The 22,203-nt window shown below is 40.9% G+C and overlaps 1 protein-coding gene across 12 annotated transcripts in view; it reads left to right on the top strand.

The window, feature by feature from the left end:
* The window catches only part of LOC140713685 (catenin delta-2-like), a 1,190,818-nt gene that overhangs the window by 1,099,263 nt on the left and 69,352 nt on the right, over nucleotides 1-22,203 (top strand). For all 12 annotated transcript variants that reach the window (XM_073024066.1, XM_073024071.1, XM_073024072.1 and 9 more), the window contains 2 exons: nucleotides 1,478-1,595; nucleotides 5,699-5,884. In XM_073024066.1, coding sequence (XP_072880167.1) covers nucleotides 1,478-1,595; nucleotides 5,699-5,884 — 304 coding nt within the window. The remainder of the gene's footprint in view (nucleotides 1-1,477; nucleotides 1,596-5,698; nucleotides 5,885-22,203) is intronic.

The following is a 22,203-nucleotide window of genomic DNA, read 5'->3' on the forward strand; positions in this document are numbered from 1 at the left end:
GAGGAATGGGAACTATCAATACCAACAAGGATAGCAGCAAATTACAGTAGGAAGTTTATAACATTGCAGTCTGGACAAATGAATTTTAACACAGATAAATGCGAGTTGGCTTTGGAGTACATACACTTCACCAAAACTTGCATCAACAGGTTAGCCCAACATTAGGAAAATTAATGCAAACACTAGGATTTATTTTAAGATGAACTGAAATGGAAAATTAGGAATGTTGTGCTAAACCTGTAGCAAACTTTAGCTTTTACACATTTTGCACCTTTCTGTTTGCAGTATTACAAAAATAATTCTGTCAGTTGAGAGGGTGCAGGTAAGAATGATAACCAAAATTGTAAGAGTACATTCCAGGAAGGCAAAGTTTGGGTCTCTTAACCCTCTAATTCAAAAATCAGTGAGAATGTAGACCTTGCTCCCACAGACGCTGATGGAAATCAAATAGTATCAATACACTTGAGGAACACTGGACAAACCTCTGAAGAAGAAGAGACTTGAGAGTGGTGCTGATAGATTCAGATAAAGGTAGTCAGGAAGAGTCTACAGGCTCCCAACCATTTTCATGCCATGGATCAATACCATTAAGCAAGGGGTCCGTGGACCCCAATTTGGGAATCCAATTGGGGAGATAGGGAGATTGAGAGACCCAATAGAGAGATATGAACATCAGGATGGACTAGTTGAGCTCAATGGTTTCCCTGCCTTACATCATTTGTAGTTAATAATAAAGACAGAAAATACTGGAAATGCTTAACAGATCAGGCAGTACTTGTGGAGAAAGGAACTGTTAATCATCGCATCACAGTCATACAGCAGAAAAATAGGATCTTCAGCCAATATGGAAGGAAATAAATTGCAACAGAAAGATCAGAGGACAATCTGATTCACTCTTTCAATGAATTGGGAAAGTCACCATGGACTGGAAAACACATTTTGAGTTGTATGGTTCTGCAGGAAACTTGCAGAAATATATAGCACATGAACAGGCCATTCAGCCCACCAAGTCTATGCTCACTGTCAACTGCCCATTCATATTAATCCCACTTCTTTTATTGAGGGTGAGGTGGGGCTGCAATTTGCATTTTACACTGTCAGCTAACATGCCAAGTGGCTAATATTTGGGACGTGAGAGGAAATCAGATCACTAAAGGAAACCCATGTGCTCATTAGGAGAACATGGAGACGCCTTATAAATATCATTGAAGATCACAATTGAACCTTGGTTGCTAAGATTTGATCATATCAGAACATTCCTGCTGTACTTCCGTGAAATATTTATTCTGTTTTACTCCCATAGATGCACCCAGCATTTACTGTTTTTATGTCAAACTTCTAGCATCTGCAGTACCTATATTTGAACTAAAGATTAATCTGCAGTGATCTGTGGGTTAATGCCCTCAGATAGAAAGGTCATTGGGACAACACAGGAATGATGTGGAGATGCTGATGACATTTTGTGCTTTCTTCTTAGGAATGTGAGTTCAGCTGGCGAGGAAGCCCGAAGAAGGATGAGAGAATGCGATGGTCTCACTGATGCTTTGTTGTTTGTGATTCAGTCGGCTCTGGGGAGCAGTGAGATTGACAGCAAGGTTTGCCTGATCTCAGATTTCTCTTTTCTAACGTATGAAGGTGGACTTTTACAGATGGGCTCTTTGATGTTACTGAAATATTTTGCTTCCAAGAGGTTCTTTGCTTCTCAAAATGTGTTGATATATTACCAAATGGAGAAAAGGGCTGTTAAATACAGGAGGTAGATCACATTTAAGATGCCACTTTCCTTGGACACCAGAATAGTTAAATCAGCATATGCTGTTGCAATTTGAATACTTGCCTTTTTCTGTTAAACGTGCCTTTTAAGTAGATTAGCAGTCTCCACTGAATACCATGTCTTTTGAATTAAAGCTTCCTCCATTAAAAATGTTGTGAATGCAATAGAAGGCCTTTGCACTGACTGCTGCACATTTATTAATAATAGAAGCTCAGAACACTTAAGATTAAGATTTAAGATTTATTTTATTTCTTACATCCATCTCACAACATGAGGGAGTAAAAATCTTTAAGTTGCATCTCTGTCGCTATGTACGAGCAATAAGACAGGAAACGTGGGAGGATTTTGCCCCAAACACTAGAAGTGTATATGTAACTGTTTTGTGTACAGTACATGTATGTACAGTCCGATATGCAATCAGATCAATGTGTATTGATAAATCTGATGGTTTGGTGAAAGAAACCTGTAGGCCCTGGCCTTAATGCTGCAGTACCGTTTGCCAGATGGTAGCAGCTAAAACACTTTGTGGTTGGGGTGGCTGGAGTCCCTGATGATCCTCTGGCTCCTTTTTATGCACATGCTGCTGCAAATATCCTGAATAGAGGGAAGTTCACATCCACCGATGTGCTGGGCTGTCCACACCACTCTTTGCAGTGCCCTGTGATTGAGAACCCTGCCATGTTGATTATCTACTCTTAAGCAGTAAGTATCACAGTGTCAGATTGTTGCATAAGTCTAGTGCTAATGGTCATTCATATTATACAGAAGTAGAAAAGAATAACCAGCCACCCTGATTCCAATAATGCTAATGAATTCCAAGCATCAGGACCACTGGTAATTGTGATTTTGTCATCAGAGAAGAATAAATCCAGGCAAGGTTACAGCAATTGAAGCTCAACTGTTCTGCAAAGAGCAGGTAACCTGAAGTCAAGCACCTTTAGATTCAAGAGTGAGGTTGTGCAAAGCCTCCTTCATGAGGAGGGTATTTCTTAATGTGCATGAGACTGGGCTTCAATGAGTGGTTGACAAAGGTGCCAATTCAAATTATGTCACACCCAGCAATTCACATCAGAAAATGTTTAGCAACCTTAAAAGAGCAAACAAACCAACATACCTGCACTTGGAATGTGACTACAGGAGATCACGCCTGCTGCACAGCTTCTTCAGATTTTCAGTCAATAGTTTTTCTCCAATCTCATGATTCCCTATTGACATCGAAGGAGGCCATTGATAGGCCAGCTCTCAGAGCAATCCCAAGATTTTGTTCATTACATATCCTTATTCAGTGCTGGCATGCAGCCCAGAAATGGCATTTGTTTAATAGTATTGATCAGTGGTTTTCAGTCTTTCTCTGACCGTGGTCCACTTGTGACTTTCACCTACCTCTGTGGTGCCCACCCTCCATAGACTCCGTTAGTTGCTGTAGTATTTTTTGGCCAACTGTTCCAAATTATTCTAGCATACAGTCAATATTTGTGTTTTAACAGGTTATAAATATTATATTATAATATAATGTTACAGGTGTATATGAAAAATAAGACTATTTCAAAGTTCTGAAAGGATGCTTAATATATAATATTATTCCAGCCAGCAACAAAAAAGTGCCTAACATTGTTACTTTGAGTGTTCAGTGAGATCCTTGTGACTGATACAAACTAGTGAGTTTTTAAACATTTTGTGAATAGGCTGTATGGAAAATCAGTAAACATCAATGAATTGTAATAAGTGTAATCTCGTGAAAAAGTAACAGTATTGAAAATGCATGTAAAAATAAAACTAGCTTTTGAAGCAGTATTTTTTAAATAATTTTGCTTTCAGGCAAATATCTTTTTAATATTGTTAAATTCTACGTAGCAATAAAGAGTGTGTACACGCCAAGAAAAGTGAATTGAACTTCCTTTCAAAATATGATGAGTATCAGGGAGTCGTAGTGTTAGTTAGTGATGCAGTGGTAGACTTCATGTGTTCTCGCCCCTCTGCAGTTTACCCGTTTATGGCAGATGACCCTCCGGCATTAACTACTGCCTCCATGTCACGTTTTTAAGTATTGTAACAGGGACGGGTCAGTGGAAGGGAAACAGAGTGCACACTCACTGACTGGCCTTGCTGCAGGCAGTCCTGCCCAGGCTGCACTTTGTAATGTAGGGGGTGGATATGGAGTGAGGCTTTGTGGGCCACCCTGCAGGGCGTGAACGGTGCTTTGTGTGTGATCAACTGGGAGCAGAGGTAATGACTGGCGAGCCACATGCACTGCCACTTACACAGGCTAAAATATTTTCTGTCTCATTTGCATCATCTAGCTTGTTTCCCATTCATTTAATTCAGGGTACCAAATAAATTAATGTTCATATATTCATGTCTGTTTTATTTATATACTTTAGTAATATTTCATTAAAACCATTAACTTCTCACGGCCAATTCAAAAACTCCTGTGACCCCAGTTTCTAGTTTTTTATTTGTGGACCAGACAAAATCTAACATGGCTCCCTAGGGGGGCATATGGCCCACGATGAGAACCATTGGCGTTGATGATAGCTAGTAGATATTGACAGGAAATGTAGATTTTATTTATGCCAGAAATAGCTCAATGTATGATCCACCATTGTTCATTTCCTAGATCTAACAACTGGACTCTGGTGCATGACGTTAACAGTGTAATCACCTCACCTCCACCCCTCCACCCTACAGTACAAAATCCACACCAGCAGTTTACATCCCAAATCCATTAGAGGGATTCAGGGCCAATATTTCACCCCACAGGAAATAACTTAATCAGCAACGCACATGAATGCAAACTGATGTTAAGAGCTGAAGCTGAACCTGCGACTGCCCTTGGACAGTCAGCAGAGATGTGAGGATGGGCTGCTGATGGCAACAAAGGAAATTGTTTGCACGCTTATAATGTCAGAATGAAGTGCTGCGTTTTAATAATCAAAGTGGTTCGGAATAAGATATGCCAGAACTTGCTGTTATTTAATGACAAGGCACTGCAAGGAATAGATGTGCAGTTAAACATGAATATTCAAGGAAAGCTCTGCAAGTTGTTATAGCTCTGCAAGAAAAATCTTGACCATTTTTTGGCCATTAAACCCAGTGCAGGAAAATAAATCTTTTTATTACAAATGTATTCATTGCTTTAACTCTGCTACCCTCACAATGCGGATCTACCCAGCTATGAAGCGAGTTAAACAACTTCTCAAAAATCATCCGAGATGGAAGCTTTCTTCAAGGTTTTTAATGAGATCTCCTACTTGTGAAACTGCAGAAAGTAAATTGCATATTAAATTCAATACAGAACCACCGCTGCCTGAATATATTAATGCTGTCGATTATTCTTACAGTGTTAACCGAAGTAATACACATACTCCATAACTATGCCATGTAAACACATAGCACAACAATATCTTAATAACGATAAATGGTAAACATAATAGTTCCTTCAAATATACCTACTAAATGTCTACCAATATTAACAAAAACTTAAAACTGGCAGATATTGCTGTTTCAAAGGCAAATAGAGAGAGGATGGAGATGAATGTTATTCCGCCATTCCCTTCAAATCGAATCAAAATCAACCAACACAGGAAATAATACAAAACATAGCATATGTACAGGGAAGTGATGATCACCCAAAACAAACTGAGCTTCTAGAGGCCAGAGCATTAACTAAGTGCAATTTTGAAAACTGCTAGGGAAGCATTCTAGCTCTTATGCCCAGTGAAGTTTCACTAATGTTTAAGAAATCATTCAAAGAAAAATACTATACTAGAAATGGGTCTGTACAAGAAAGCAAAACTAAAAAGGATTAATTTCAGTCTTCTTTGAAGATCCACCATTGCCACAATGTGTAAAATGGCCTCATTCCATGCTGTATACTTCTGTGATGCAACATGATTCACTTTGGTCTTTGTTTTCATGCCACAGACGATTGAGAATTGTGTCTGTATCCTGAGGAACCTTTCCTATCGGCTGGCCGCAGAGACAGGCCAGGGACAGCAGATGGGAACAGACGAGTTTGACGGACTACTGTGCAGTGACAGCAATGGCAAGGATAGTGAGAGCTCCAGTTGTTGGGGCAAGAAGAAGAAGAAAAAGAAGGGCCAGAACCAGGTAATCAATGTCCTCTTAAACACAAGAAATTATGCAGATGCTGGAATTCTTGAGCAACGCACACAAAATACTGGTGGATTTCAGCAAGTCAGGCACCATCTGTGCAGGGGAATAGACTGTCACTGTTTTGGGCTGAGAGTTTTCATCGAGGCGGGGTGGGGGGAGGCAGAAGCCAGAAAAAGGGAAATGAGTACAAGCTGGCAGGGGGGTGGGAGGGTGAAGTGAGAACTGAGTCTATGTGAGCACATGGTCAAAGAGGCTGAGAGCAGCAGTGATCACAGAAGGGAAGCATTGAGAGTCTCACTGAACCGTTGAAAAGAGATTAAAATTTCTTCAAATACGCAGACGTCAAAGAGATTTTGCAGTGTAGCCCTAAATCATGAACACGAGAGATTCTGCAGATGCTGATAAAAGTCCTGATGAAGGTTCTCATTCCAAAATGTCAACTGTTTATTCCCCTCCATAAATGTTGCCTGACTTGCTGAGTTCCTCCAACGTTTAGTGTGTGAGCTTTTCAATGGGCTGAGTTGCCCAACTGAGAGTAGGGTCAGTTCAGCTGGGAAGGAGGGAAAGGTAAGAGTCTGAGGGGGGATTAGTAGCATTTGATGAGCAGTCAACCTGCTAAATTCACTCCTTTGAGTTAAATCAATCATTATGTGTCAATACAATGTGGTGTTTAAAATGGGGTGGGGGGGACTGAGAATGTTCTTTGGGGAAAATTTGATCTCATTCTGCTGGCAAAATTTAGCAATAAAGTAACTACTTACAGTAGAAAATCTACATTTCCTTAATACGAGTACAGGGATAAAGAATGTTCAAATATTTTGCTGATCTTTTAAACTTCCAAGGCGTATTTCTACCCTTTTCAATTGAAGAATTGTTAATTTTTCTGTGATTGTTATGATCACTATAAATGCTGGTCATTTTCAAGACTTGGTAAAGTGGCTGTTGAAGATCATTGTTCCAAAGCTTCTATTGATATGTAAAATGGAAAGTATTCATAAAATTTAATCTGCCGTTTTATGGACAGATAACGAATAAGATAAATGACAGGAAAAGAGAAAACACAAATTACTCCTGGAAGTTGTGGGTTGAGCATGAATGAGGAGTGTTAGTTAATTAGGACAGAAAACCAATAAATTCCCAGGACCTAATGACTTACATGCCAATATATTGAAAAAGCTAGGTATGAAAAAAGTGGATGCACTGGGGGTTCTCTCCTTGTAAGAGTTTAGAATGGTTCTCACAGTTTGAGAGGTAGTAAATGTAATTCCACTATTTATGAACAGAGAAAGAGAGAGAAAATTGAGAACTACAGATGAGGTAGCTTGCCGTTAGTATGTAGTAATATACTAGAATAAAGGAATTGGAAGCAGCATTCTGTGATCACTTTATCTGGTATCTCCTGTACCTAATAAAGGGGCCGCTGAGTGTATGTTCATGGTCTTCTGCTGCTGTAGCCCATCCACTTCAACGTTCGACGTGTTGTGCAGTCAGAGATGCTCTTCTGCACTATTGTAACACGTGGTTATTTAAATTAACTTTGCCTTCCTGTCAGCTTGAACCTGTCTGGCCATTCTTCTCTGACCTCACTCATTAGTGTGGAGTTCCTCACACCATTTTCTGTAAACTCCAGAGAGTGTTGTGCGTGACAATCCCAAGAATCAGCAGATTCTCAGATACTCAAACCACCCTGTCTGGCACCGACAATCATCCCACAGTCAAAGTCACTTAAATTTCATTTCTTCCCCAATCTGATGTTTGATCTAAACAATACCTGAACCTCTTGACTGTGTCTGCATGCTTTTAAGCATTTCAGTGTTGCTGCCACATGATTGGCTGATTAGGTATTTGCATCAACGAGCAGATAGCTAATAAAAGGCCACTGAGTCTGGAAAATAATGATACGACTAGACAGAGCCAACATGGACTAATGATGAAGAAATCATGCTTGACAAAAATGAGAGAGTTAGTGTTCAGGAGCCTTTGGATAAGGTGGCTTTCAAAAGGTTATTAAACAAAATTAGAGCATGTGTGTTTCGGTAACATATTGCTTTTGATTTAGTTAATGGACAGGAAAAAAAGGAATGAAAAGGTTGTTTTCTGATTGCAAATCTGCGACCAGTGGGTTGCTGTAGGGGCAGGTGCAAACGTCCCAGGTTGTCACAATCTATATTGCAGACTTGGATGAGTGGAGCAGGATTGCTTTGTGGCAGTGTGGGTTGTAAATGAGGAGGACGTACAGAAGCTTCAGGAGTAGATAGACAGACTAAGTGAATTGTTCGGAACACTTGAAGATTGAGTATTATGTAGGAAAATATGAGGTCATCCTACTTGGCAGATTATTTCTTAAGGGCTGCAAAATTGAAAAGTGTTGGTGATCAGAGGATTCTGGGTGTCCTTGGGCATGAATCGCTCAAAGATCATTTGCAAGTACAGAAAGTAATTATGAAGGCAAGTGGTACATTGGTTCAATGGCAAAATAATTTGTGTGCAAGTGTAAAGATGTCTCTCTGCAATCATGAAGCAAATCCAACAATTTTCTCCAGATTGATTCCTGACAAGAAGCAGACTACCCCATACTCCTGTGTGTTAAAGAATAAGAGCTGATCTCATTGAAATATACAAAACCCTTATGATCATGCTGATTGGCAGAGCAATCATGAGGGGCCAAATTATCCACTCCTGCTTCTCTCTCTGATTCCCTTATTACCCTACACTATGAGGGAGTGGCAATAATTTTTGCCCCTTCCCCTTAAATTTGTCACAAAATCTATTTATTAATCCTGGGAGGCCAGAACCCGTATGATAATGCATGGGAGAAATATAACATCTGCTACAGCTTTAAAACACCCTCAAAGGTCCCATATGAAGTAATTTCATGCTTGGCTTATTGGCAAAAGAACAAGAAAAACACAAGGAGATTTTTCTTTGTGGAATAAACTGTGATGATCTAAAGCACACTGCTGGGAAGGTTAATGAATGTGGGTCAAAAATAACATTCAGCAGGGAATTGAATATGTACTGTGGAATACAGAAACAAGAACAGATTGGGTCCCGCAAGCCTGTTTCACTTTTCTGCTGGATTATGGCTGATCTGTATCTTTATTCCACTTATCCACCATGGTTCTGTCTCTGTTGTTCTCCAGCATTACAAAGGTCTGTAAAAAAAAACCTGAGTTTTATTTTCAATTTTAGCAGATGTAGTTGTATCTTTAGGGTGAGAACTCTGTAAAAACGAAACACTCAGCCCAGTTTTTATCTGCTATTCCACTACATATGAAGAATTCATGCTACATACCCTCTACGCTACCCTATCTACCTCGGCCTATATGACTTTCTAAAGTGCATTGCCTCGTTGTTATTAGAATTAAATGCCATCTGCATACGTACTGTAAACTTAGATTACCTTCATCACCATCAACAACAGCCCAATTCTCATGTCATCTGCAAAATTTACTAATCATATCTCTTACATTCTGATCCACTGAGTAGGAAGAATTGTGACCTGTAATCTTGCTGTGGGGTGGGGGGACTTGCTCTCCCTCACAGGAGGACAGGAGACAGAGAGCAAACACAGAACAATATTTGGTTGATGAGCAAGCTTGCATTTGAATTTATTTCAGTTTGCAGAATTCATTCCTAAGCTGAAATCAAACCATCAAAAGAAAATTTTAAAGATGACAGTTGGCATTTGATAAATAAGAAGTGATGGGAGGGTATCTTTGTGGACTGCATAATATAAATTGAAAATGTTCAAAGGGCTAGATTAGCAGAAGCAGTGTCTCTGGCGACTGGCAGGAAAAAATAAGCAGCAATCTTAAATCTTACAACTGCAGTAATGAAGCTTGTAAACTTGCTCAGTTCTCAGAATGGTACAATAGAGAAACAGGCCATTTGGCCCATCACATCCACACCAACAAGTGGGCACCCCTCTATGTTAATCCCATCTCCCCGCATTTTCTTAAAGTGCACAGTTTTCTGACATTGTAGTATTAATACAAGGAAGGTATTTCAACAAACTATTTGTTTTTGCAAACAGTATATGCTCGAGCACCATTCAACAAATGCTGCTCTTTGTTTTAAAGTACAGTGAAGCACAGCAGTTTATCAGCCAGCAGTAAGTTACTCAAGCAGCAAAGCAGGTGTCGAAACTGAACTATTTTAGTGATGTTTATGAGGGAACAGGCTCTTTATCCCAACGAGTCCATGCTGACCAAAGTTCCCACCCTGTGTAACAAAAAATATTTTTCAAAAATTCATCCCTTGTTCTTTTTTGATACAACAGCAAAAGATCTCCACAAAGGAAGCACATATTCAAGGTTATACAAAATTATTATTATTATTATGAGTTTGTCTACCTTGTGCATTGAAATAAATTCAGTTTAACTGGCTATTCCCTTCTCTGCCTTTACTGTGCCCCTAGCTATCCTGATTACAAAACACACTCTTGCTAGCCACTACTTTATCCTATGAGTTGCTCCTGTTCAGAGCCCCAAACCCTTTGTCAGCCTAGGTTTTTAACCTTCAATATAGGACCAGCAAATTTCCCTGCAAGGATATTCATCCACTTCTAATTCAAATTGTCCCTCTTGTACAGGTTACCTCTACCCCGGAAGAGATCCCAATGGTCCAAGAACTTTCTCATTTCAGTCAAGCCCTACTCTTGTGTACAGTTCAGAACGGGTTTCCCTTTATTGCTACAGCTTTCCATTCCTGGTGTCATCCCTGGCTATCTATGTCATTGACCCTCTATGGTTTCAGCCTTCTCTATACACATTCACTAGTCTAAATCCAGCTGTACAACTCTTAGTGATGTTGGCCACTATTTAAACAAAGGCCAGGAATCAGAAAATGAAATGATAAGGGAAGATGCACAAGGTTAATTACTAATGGTGATCCTGTTGACTTCAGGACATTAGCTCAGAGGAGTTCCTCGTTAATAGCACACTTCAAGGGCTAGTAAACAGAATGGAGACACCACAGTCATTTATTTGAGAAAATATAAAGGACTCGTGCTTACATTCAAAAACGTTAAGGAGGTTTTCCTCTGCCATTCACCCTTCAGCATCTTATATGAGGAGCTGTATCTACAAACCATTGGGTCCAATCGGACAGGCTTTGCATCATGCAGCATTACAGCTCGGAATCAGACCCTTTAGTCCACCAAGACTGTGTCAACCATCAAGTGCTCATTGGTATCCATTAAAAAAAATCTTCAAAACATTGCCACAGATTCCGTCTCCTCCCTCCCCACCCCAATGTGCTCTACCGCAACCTGTACACATTGGGCAATTTGCTGTGGTCAGCTACACGTGGGAGAAATCTGGAGCACCCAGAAGAAAGCTACACAGTCACTGGAAAACCATGCCGTAGTGGAGGGAGGTACAAATGGTGTGAGAGGAGTTGATGGAGCTTGAGGGAAACTCCCTAGCTTAGAGAGATACGTTTATAAACATGCAACCTAATTGAATGGGCTGTGATCTGCTGAAGCAGGTTGCCTTTAAGGATCACTTGAACTGGCCTCGCAATTTAGTGATGATCTATGACAACTGTGTGTCATTGTGAATCCATGATGTCATGCACAGTCAAGTGCATCATATGACTGAAGGGCCCAGATACAAAACTGAAAACTCTGTGATATGTTAGACAAGACTTGGAAGTCAGTTTTCCAATGGGATCTGTCTTATCATATGCTGGATGTTAGAATTTCTGGGCCTTTGCCTTTCTACAACAGGTAGTGAATTCAGCGCAGTACAACACAGGTAAAGCCCTCCCAACCATTAAGCATATCAACATGAAACACTGTTGTAGGAAAGCAACATCCATCATCAGAGATCCTCACCATCCAGGCCATGCTCTTTTATCACTGTTCCATCAAGTAGAAGATACAGGAGGCTTGGGACTCACTTCAGGAGCAGTTATTACCCCTCAACCATCTGACACTTGAATAAAAGGGGATAACTACACTCGCTTGCCCGTCCATTGAGATGTTCCCACAACCAATGATTTCTCTTTAAAGACTCTTTATCTTGTTATTTCATGTTCTCATTATTTATTGCTATTTATTGCTTTCGCACAATTTGTTGTCTTCTGGTTGATCTTTCATCGATCCTGTTATAGTTACTATTATATAGATTTGCTAAGTAGGCCCACAGAAAAAAAGAATCTCTGGGTTGTATATGGTGACATATATGTGATAATAAAATTTACTTCGAACTTTGAATTTTAGATCATACACCCGAAAGTCAAACCAAAAATATTTTTGAAAGGGAAAGGTGTAGTTCTCCCACTATCCTGGCAGGTTTCTCATTGAAGCAACATTTCTAGTTACTATCATGTAAGTTCACATGGGGGTTTGTTATGTGCTGCTTGCCTGCCACATATCCTTATGAATTACATAAACCGTCTGTACTGCAACATGCTGCATTGGTTTTGAAAGGCTTTGGAAGATCCTATGGTTCTGAGCTGTGCAATATTCTACACCTTCAAGATGTTTGTGGTAAATTACAATCAAAATAATTGAATTACCTACCAGTTGGGAGAAAACATGATCCTTACAATTTTTGCTCAGCATGGAAATGTGCAGGGAGGTTAAAAGGACTTCTCTGAAAAAGAGAATATGTCAAATGATAGAAAAATATTTAAAAGTTAAGGGGAATGGGCTGGAGTATGATATCATTTGTCTCCACTTCTCAAGTGTTGATGTGAAATAGGTAGTAAGTTCTGACCTTGTCAACAGCACCCTCAAATTAACAGGGATTTTTTTAAAAAGGCAGCTCACAATTTAGGAAACAACAAGGATAGGACAGTTTAGTCAATAGCAGTTCATGGACAAAATGTTTCAAATGATCTTGACAGATTTTATGGAAAAAACTTGGGCAGAGCAGTTAGGAAAGTAAATTCAAGAAGGAAGTAACAAATGGGCAGATAATGAAACACGTTATTCACAAATATGAAGGAGATCTCAGAGCAATGCAGAATGCAGCAGTGATACAGATATCTGGCTTGAACACTGACATTAGCCATGGGCAAAAAGGAAGATTGCTCCCGTTCAAGTAGTGCTTCAGACTTAAGGTTATCTTTCTTGTTTACAAATTTCTCAATCCCTTTGCCCTCCACAGGCTTTGCAAACTATAAATCTCTACAATTTTCCAAAACCCTGCATACCATTAAAAATCAGCTGCTTCGCCAACTGATTTCATCACATTCTTGATGTCTTATTTTAGGGTTGTGTCAAATACTCTTTTGGAACACCTTAGGATCTCTTACTGTGTTGAAGTTGCTACATAAATGTTAATTGTATCTAATCACCTAACAAGAATCTTAACCATCTAATCAGAATCTAATCCTTGGCAACCATCGACATTTCTATTGCCAGGTCCTCCAGCAAAGCCTCCTGGAGGTCATCATTGACCAAAAGCTCAAATGGACCAGGCTGCAAGAGTAGGTCAGAGGAATGGTATCTTACTTCTTAACACTCCCAGGTCTTTCCACAATCTGGAAGACTCAAATTAGGAGCATGAAGGAAAACTTTGCACTGGCCTTGGATGGGTGCTTAACACTAGGGCAAGAAAGAAAGTTAGCCATCCGGGCCACCAACAGTGGATGGTGACTGTAGTGTCTATCATCTACAAAATGTATTGCATTATTCCTTTAAACAAAGGTTTAACTTGTACTGCCAGGAGAACAAAGACAGGATCTACATGGGAACATTGTCATCTGCAGCTTCTCCTCTGAGTTATACCCACCCTTGACTTAGAAATATATTCACTGTCCTTTTTAATTGATGGGTCTAAGCCCTGAGTCTCCGACCCAGTACCACAGAGTGTATATAGTCACAAGACAACTACAGTGGTTCAATAAAATGCCTCATTGCCATTTCAATCAGGGGAGTTGCAAAAGGGCAATAAGTACAGTAACAAACACAAGGAAATCTGCAGATGCTGGAAATTCAAACAACACACACGAGAAGGGAGAAGCGCTGTCGACGTTTCGGGCCGAGACTCTTCGTCAGGACCGTATAAGTACAGTATTTGTCTTGCTAGTCGCCTTGTCGTGGTGGAGAAGCCTGTGTGGTCCTGAGACCCCGAGAGTGATGCCGACTGGAGCTATGCTCCTGGTAGGGTCACCCATGGTGGTAAGGTCGAGGGTGAGGTCCCCGACAAAGAACAATCCAACCAAGACCTCAACGGCAGAACAGGCGGATGAAGTTACTTTGAACTCAATGGCTGTGAAGGCGGATGAAGGCTGCAACAAATCCATCAGCTCCAATCGTCGTGATTTCCATGCCATTGGAATCAGCTGGTTGACTTGTGAAGTATCGTGTGCTCCTTGGAGTGCAACATCAAGTACATGTTAAACAATACACGCACAGGCGTCTTCGCTCTGTGGGCTATTGGACTCATAAGCCACTTGAGGGCCCATCAATAGATCAATGGGACAAAGACCATCACCCTCGACCTCGAGGGATAACCACAACGACAACAGACCCTCTTCAGGTTATGACAGGTTTCCGCTCCCAAAAACTGTTCATCGCATGAACAGTTCAGAAATTGCTAAAGCTATCCAGCAACGTACTTAAATGAAAGCATAGGCCAAACAAGGGGCAATGTACAGTTAAACCAAGCATTTAACTCAATCATTCAGATATTGCTGTGAACCAAGTTCCCACACAATGGAAGGTTCCTGGAACAGCCACAAATCCATCCCATCAGTCTTCCAAGTGCTTGTCTGTATCCATAAGTTAGGCATTTGTAAAGTGGAGATGCTGTAACACATAAATCCTGAAAATTTTTTTGAGTAAGAAATTAATTATGTTGTGCAGGGTTTAGCAAATGAGCTAGACAGGTGTACAAAAACACATGTTGTCTTTGTCAAATGCTGTTGGGACAAAATAGAAAATGGAGAAACATATTGTGGCATTCATTGGGAGAATTCAGGTTCGTTCAGTGTATTTAAAATAGAAAAAAGAGCAAAACAGATATCTGGCTTGTTAAAGGTGAGAGAGATGTCTGAAAACAACAATAGCTGTGAGTCAACCCATTGAAAAGTGTTCATCAGTATTCACAGCAGAGGAGTTGACTGGTGTTGCCAAGTCTGTAAACAAGTTGTCAGGGGATACCTTGAGGTAAGCAACAAAGAAGCGCTTCTCAAAGGACGTGGAAATCAGAGCCATTGATGGTTCACATAGCATCAAACCCAAATGGAGCAAGTCCAATAAAATCAGTGCCAGAAGGACAAATCTGTCGGAAACGTTGAGCTTTTCTTTTCACTGCAGTTGAAGCATGAGTTAAAGCATCTCATAGGAAGTGTTAGGGTGTTATTGATTCGGGCAAGGTCAGTTATCTAGAATTCTTTTTCTACTTGAGAATATCACGTTAGAAGTTGACTCCTATTCCCTCCCAACACCCTACTCTCTAGTTTCCCAGACCATTTCAAAGACGCAACAAATGTACTGGACATATACACTTGAGATTTGTTTGTTTGTTATGTGCCCTGTCACTCTTGAGATTAACAGAACTAAACAGAGTGAATTTTACCCCAGAATATATGGTAGAGCTAAGGGGGAATTCTAATGTCTGGAAGGTATCTTTTAAACAATAGACGCATCCAGTAGGATAAACCAATAATGATACCATTCAATTTCAAGTAACATGTCATGTAAAGTATAATTAAGATCGTCAGTAGTCTTCAGTTCAGCTATGGCAGTGGAGAGGAGAGAATTGGACAATGGTAATAGATGCAATTTACTTCCCATACTAAAACATACATTATGTATGACTTTAATGTTGCCGTTGTGATTCTTTTGTCACATTTCCAATGCAAAGTACTTTTCAGTTGTAGTACTGAGGTCCCAGGGGATTGCTCAAGTGGAAGACCCCACAGCAATACCTGCAGAGCTGCAGAGTTCTGCCAACAATATTTCCTCAACCAGATCCAACAAAAAAAATCAGCTGGTTATTTAGCTTATTGCTGTTTGTAGGCCTTTGCTTAATAGATGCAGAGTTTCCCTGCAGCTGACACTGACGACATTTCAACAGTACCTTTTCAGTTGCAAAGCACTGGAGAAATCCTGGGAACTTAAAAGATGTTTGACAAGTGAAGGCACTCTCTCTCCCTACTTTCAGACTGTAATTATACTTTTCCATCAGTAGTGCTGCTGTCACTTTCGCCTCTGGTGAGAGGCTGAAACTAGTGCTTAACTATATTACATTATAAAGCGTTAGACTTGCTTTCTCATTAAGCAAGTTATCACACGTGCATAAGTCTGTGAGCTTGTTACAATACAGTGCTGTGGCTGAACAGAATATAGCGAGAAGTAAAGATGTGGATTTTGAACCTTTTGAAGCTCCTGGGTATTACCACTGATCCATCGTGTGTCGTTTCCTCATATGGGATACTCGAAGAGCCAAACGGCGTGAGCCTCCTAGCTTACATCTAACCACCAATTTGTTGGCGATCACTATGACCGCTCAGGCATCAATGAAAACTCAATCCTATTGGAGTCAGGAGAAGGAGGGGGAAATTGGGGAGAAAAGGACACAAACACATACTGCGAAAAGAGTAACAAGTGTAAATTGGAGGGAAGAAAGCTAAATTCTAAACTCTAGGAAGCTAAGGATCCTGTAGAACTCTGATGCATGCTGTGTATAATGTGTTTTAATACTGAAGCTAGACAGCTTGCTGCTGCTCCTGACAGACTAAGTGTACTCACCTGTGCTGGCCCTATGTGTGGGAGGTAGAAGTTATATTAAAGGGGGGGGGGGGAGCTGCCTATAGGCAAACGTCTATAGATGCATAGTGGACGGTATCCTAACTAGTTGCATCATGGCCTGGTGGGTTATCACCAATGCCAAGGAGTAGAAAAGGCTACAGAAAGTGATTGATTCAGCCCAATTCATTATCATTGAGCACATTTACATGGAGTGCTACCACAAGACATTAGCATCTATTATCAAAGATCCCATCCATCCAGACCCTGCCCTCTGCTCTGTACTATCAATGGACAGAAGGTACAGAAGCCTTAGCTCCCACACTAGTAGGCTCAGGAGGAATTACAACCATCAGGCTCCTGAACCTGCATGGATAACTTCATTCACCACTCCTCTGAACTGATTCTACGACCTAGAGACTCACGTTGAAAGATTTTTTACAACACCTATCCACAGTATTATTTTTAATCTCACTGCTTGTCTTCTTTTTGTACATCAGTCACTTGTCAGTCTTTGTTTCTTGTAAAAGTTCATTGCATTTCTTTTTTTCCTGTAGATGTTTACAAGAAAATGAATCTCAAGGTAGTATATGGTAACATATACAGTGCATTTAAACTTAAAGTGTATGCCAAGTTTGCCTGCAATGCCCCAGGCTGTGCAAGCTTGCCACAGAAATCTCTTCAGAGTCGTGATGAGATCAGCTACAGATGTGTCCGGACGGGATTTCTAAGTGATGAGAAACAATCTGGAAATGGTCATTACCAAGTTTCACTCGTGGTTAACAAACAGGCTGCACAGTTTTATTTCTAAACACACCTTTCATTACATGCTTGAATGGTTGAGCTGAGGGTTGCTGTTTACATTCAAAGATCCAGTCCCACCATAGGTTTTTGTATTAGACCCAAAATCCACAGCACCGATTTAGGCTGCAACAGCCATTAAAGAGGATGGCCTGGGACCATTATTCACGTAAGCTTGCAAAAAAAAACTTTGCAAGCACTTAAGACTTTAAACAGATTCACTTATCGCACTGCTAGGTGGGAAACTTAATTTCATGCCCCATGAAAATCCATTTTATTTTCCCCCAGATGGTTAAATTGCACATTTGTAAAAATTCACAAAGGTGATTGGAAAATCCAGATAAAGGTCGGGGCAATTTACAATACAAGAAGAAATCTGCCATCTCTTTATGTGTGACATAGGGCAACTGTGGCCCTTAGACACATCCAAGTCATCCAGTCCAAGAAGTGAACTTTAACACACACACATCTTGTGCTTATAATAATTGCTTTTCTTTCCATTACAACACAAGCAAAATGTGAAGAACTTTGCAGGTCCATGGGTCACTTTACACATTGCTGGCAGCAGAGAGCAGTGACGGAGTGTTTTTCTCCCAAAGCATTTATCACCATCTGTTCTGATGTGCAATAGGGAAACCTCTGCCTTTACCCTCACCCAAACAAAAATCAGGAAGTGCCTTCCAGTTGTCGTTAGTTTTATGCTCAGCACACAAAGGAAAAAAGAAATATTAGGATGAGAAAGACCACCCAGTTCACCAAGCCGCCCCTGTATTTCTACTGTTTGTAGCATCAGGAAAAGACCCCTTCTGCCCCAAGCTACACCACAACCATCACCCATGTAATTTATTGGAAAGACAAGATCTACAATGAGGGAAGAAGCATTCTTTTAAATAAATGGAGAAAATGATGGAAATACGCAACAGGTCAGACAGCATCTGTGCAGAGGGAAACATAGTGATCTTTCAACATTCTTCACTGATTCATTTTGGTTGTGCAGTTGACAGTGGATGATTACCTTAAGTACCTGTCAATATAGTTCAAATGGTGCCACTTATTAACAGAGAATATATGCAGTAAACAACCTGAAATAATTGACATTGTAGACATTCATGGAAAACAGAACCCTAAAAGAATGAATGACAGAGAAATTGTAGCACCCCAAAGCCCCCCCTTCCCCCTCCCTGAACAAGCAGCAGTAAGCATCAACCTTACCCCCTTCACCTGTTTCAGTGCCCACCACCCACCCAGCAAGCATTAGCAAATCACCCAGAGAGACCATGGTCTACAGTCAACAAAAACTATTGTTTACCCAACAGCTCAACATACCAGATGGGTCTCTCTCTCTCTCTCTCTCTCTCTCTCTCTCTCTCTCTCTCTCTCTCTCCCTCTCCCTCTCCCTCTCCCTCTCCCTCTCCCTCTCCCTCTCCCTCTCCCTCTCCCTCTCCCTCTCCCTCTCCCTCTCCCTCTCCCTCTCCCTCTCCCTCTCCCTCTCCCTCTCCCTCTCCCTCTCCCTCTCCCTCTTCCCCTCCCCCTCTTTCCCTCTCTCCCTCTCCCGAGAGATATCACCCATTTTCACAGCGAAAGGGGAGACTAAGAGTTGCTATTATGGTATTACACGTTTTTTATTCCGAGATTCCCGACTCGAGAATCGGCAGCAAACTCTTCTCCCATTGAGAGAAAGAGAGAGAGAGTGTGTGACCAGTTGACTACAGACTTCCATCCATAGAATCATCGCAGCAAAATCCTGCTGTTCCTTGTCCTGCAGTGCCTCAGTCAGCAACGAGTGGGTCGCTAATGCCCTTTAGGAGAGGAAGCCAATTGGGCTGTAAATTGTTTTGTTTTGTGTGGTGTAATGATTGTGAACCCTGAACAATACAATTTATATGTTCAGAAAGGAAAATCAGTGACTTGCCACGTGTGCTGTGAAGACCATAGTTTTCCTCATGGTCAGCCCTACGCATGGACGTTCCAGGTAGTGTGAAATACATGCTTGTATATCACCTCCCTAATTTTGTCCATGCCCCAGAAATATGTCAGGGCATCGTGCAGGCACTGGCCTTTTCAACATTAGAGCATTCTCTGTAATTTCTTGAAAGGAGCCTGACAGTGGAGGTCCCAGTCTTGAAATCCCGAGTTCAGAATCTCCTCTGAAAGATCTAAGATAGGACCACCACCTGGCAGTTCTCCCTCTGGTATCTCCAACACACATTTCCCATCTGCCTCAGCTGACCTCCCACCATGCCCTTCCTGGGGTTATCCGTGACCCCTGCAATTTCCGGACCTCCAGCCTCGAAATACTGGCCCAATCTATAGCATCTGATTTTCCACCATATACTTTTCATGCAGTTGATCCTGAGGAATACCCTATTGTAAAAACCGAGCATGCTGGAAACAGTCAGCAGGTTAGGTGGCATCTGTGGAAAGAGAAACAGTTATCATTTCAGATCTGAGGTCTTTAATTGGAACTGGAAATGAGGAATGAAAAAATTTACTGTAAATTTCACAGGAAATGAGGGAGTGTAGGGTAGAACAAGGGAACTGTCTGTGACAGGATAAAGACAAGATTATCATGGAGATGTGTTGTAAGGGCTGTCTGACAAATGAATTAATCAGGAAGTAGAGAGTGATAGGACAGGCAGAAATGAACAACACTTTGCTAAAAGTAGGGCTGTAAGATGTACTCAGGTCAGATATATTAAAGCGTAGCCAAATGGATGACTTGCCGCAGAAATGGCCAGTTTTGGTACAGACAAAGAAAGTGAGTTACAAGTTGGAGAATTAACTATTGAATCTGGAAGATTACAGCATGCCAGGTGGGATGTGGAAGTCAACAACCATCTCTTTTGTTTTGTTCGCATTCAGAGACAGGTTGTTGGCTTTGCACCAGCCTGTTAGCCACTGCACCTCCTCTCTGTATGCTGACTCAGGTCAGGCTTGTGTTATTGCAATGAAGGAGGCCAGAGACAGATGAAGAATTCAAGTGGTAGGCAGCAGGAAGGTCACGTCGGTCTGCTCTCCCACCTCCCACCCTTGCCCCGTCCTACTGCTTTTAGGGAATGCAGCTCCTATCTTTTTATCTCTTCCCTCTTCACCATCCTGGAACCCAACCTGTTTTTCAAGATGAAGCAATGATTCACTTCTTTCAATTTATTCTACCACAATTATTGCTTGCAAACTGCTCTCTGATAACTGGAGAAACCAATTGTAGATTGGGCAATTATTTCCTGGAGACAAGCATTCAGTCTGCATGTGACTTTCATCCCATATCTTTCTGGTTGACTCCTAACTGCTCACTAATGTGGTGTAACAAGGCACCATGTTGCACTGGTACATGGGATTTCACTTAGAGGCATCAGACCCAGAGATCTGCACTATTGATCTTGTGGATTTGAGCTTAAATCCCACTCTGACAACTTGAGAATTTAAGTTCAAGTCATTAGCTTTATTTCTAAAATACTTAATTGGCTTTTAAGCAAGTGTAAACATTATACTGTTATGAAAGATGCTATATAAATGCAGCCTCGTCTTTGATTTTGATTCTGTGATTATTAGGGCAGAGACTCTCCTGTATCAGTTCTACTCTTCCTGTGAGAAAAAAAGACTTATCCCTAGCTCTGAGCTTGATAAATAATGGTAAAGCAAAGTGAGGATGAAGCAATTCTCCTGCAAAGGTTTATAAAGATAACATGCATCTACATATAGCAGGCTGTCTTCTGTTGCTCTACCATTCTTAGTCATCTGTATCTGAATAGAGCCTCTTTAATATATCTTCTATTGTCTGCACAGACAGGAAAATAAAGATACACGAGAATGGGTTGTGCAGATAATTTTATCAGTAAAAACGTTCCTCCGAGTATATCTGTATTCCATTAAAAATTCTTAACATGAGTAAACGAGATTTGTTTTTCTTTGAAAACTTGTTCAGTTTGTTCCTACGAAGACAGCTAATGAGATAATTCACAGATGAGCCAGTCATTAGTGAGATACTGTCTGTTTCACTGGCAAACATACAAATCACATTGTGGGAAAGGTAATACTGAGCATGCTACCTTATGCAATGGAGGAGATACTAGCTGCATAATATCAACTCAGCAGCCCGCTTTACATCCCTCTCAGCTCAAGGAGGCATCATTTTAAAATGAGTATACAGCAGTGGTGTTGGAAAGCTTCCGTCCCACAAGTGGCAGTGGAAATTTGAAACCAAGTGCTCCAGAAAACTATTGGTGCCTAGTCACCTGAAAATCTCAAAACTGAGACCGGTAGATTTTTCTTAGACTTTGGGAACAATGGCAACTAGGTAGCTTTAATTACAATTAAACAATAAACTAACTGAATAGCAGAGGTGGCACAAGGTATGAATGATTAACCCCTGATCCTGTGTTCTCTGTTTCTATTCTCCCAAAATACCATAAGACACAGGAACAGAAGTAGGCCGTTTGGCACAAGTGAGTCTGCTCCACTATTTCATCATGGCTGATCCATTTCCCTCTCAGCCCCAATCTTCTGCCTTCTCCCAGTATCCCTTCATTCGCTGACTAATGAAGAACCTATCAATCTCTGCCTTAAATATACCCAATGCCTTGGCCTCTGCAGCCACCTGTGGCAACAAATTCCACAGATTCACACTCTCTGAGTAAAGAAATACCTCTTCATTTCCATTCTAAATGGACATCCCTCATCCCTCTATTCTGAGGCTGTGTCCTCTGATCTTAGATTCCCCCACCATAGGAAACATGGGTCTCTACATCCACTCTATCGGGGTTTTTCAACATCAATAGGTTTCACAGGCAATGGGAATGTATTT

Source organism: Hemitrygon akajei, chromosome 20, assembly GCF_048418815.1.
Source record: "Hemitrygon akajei chromosome 20, sHemAka1.3, whole genome shotgun sequence".
Classification (NCBI taxonomy): domain Eukaryota; kingdom Metazoa; phylum Chordata; class Chondrichthyes; order Myliobatiformes; family Dasyatidae; genus Hemitrygon; species Hemitrygon akajei.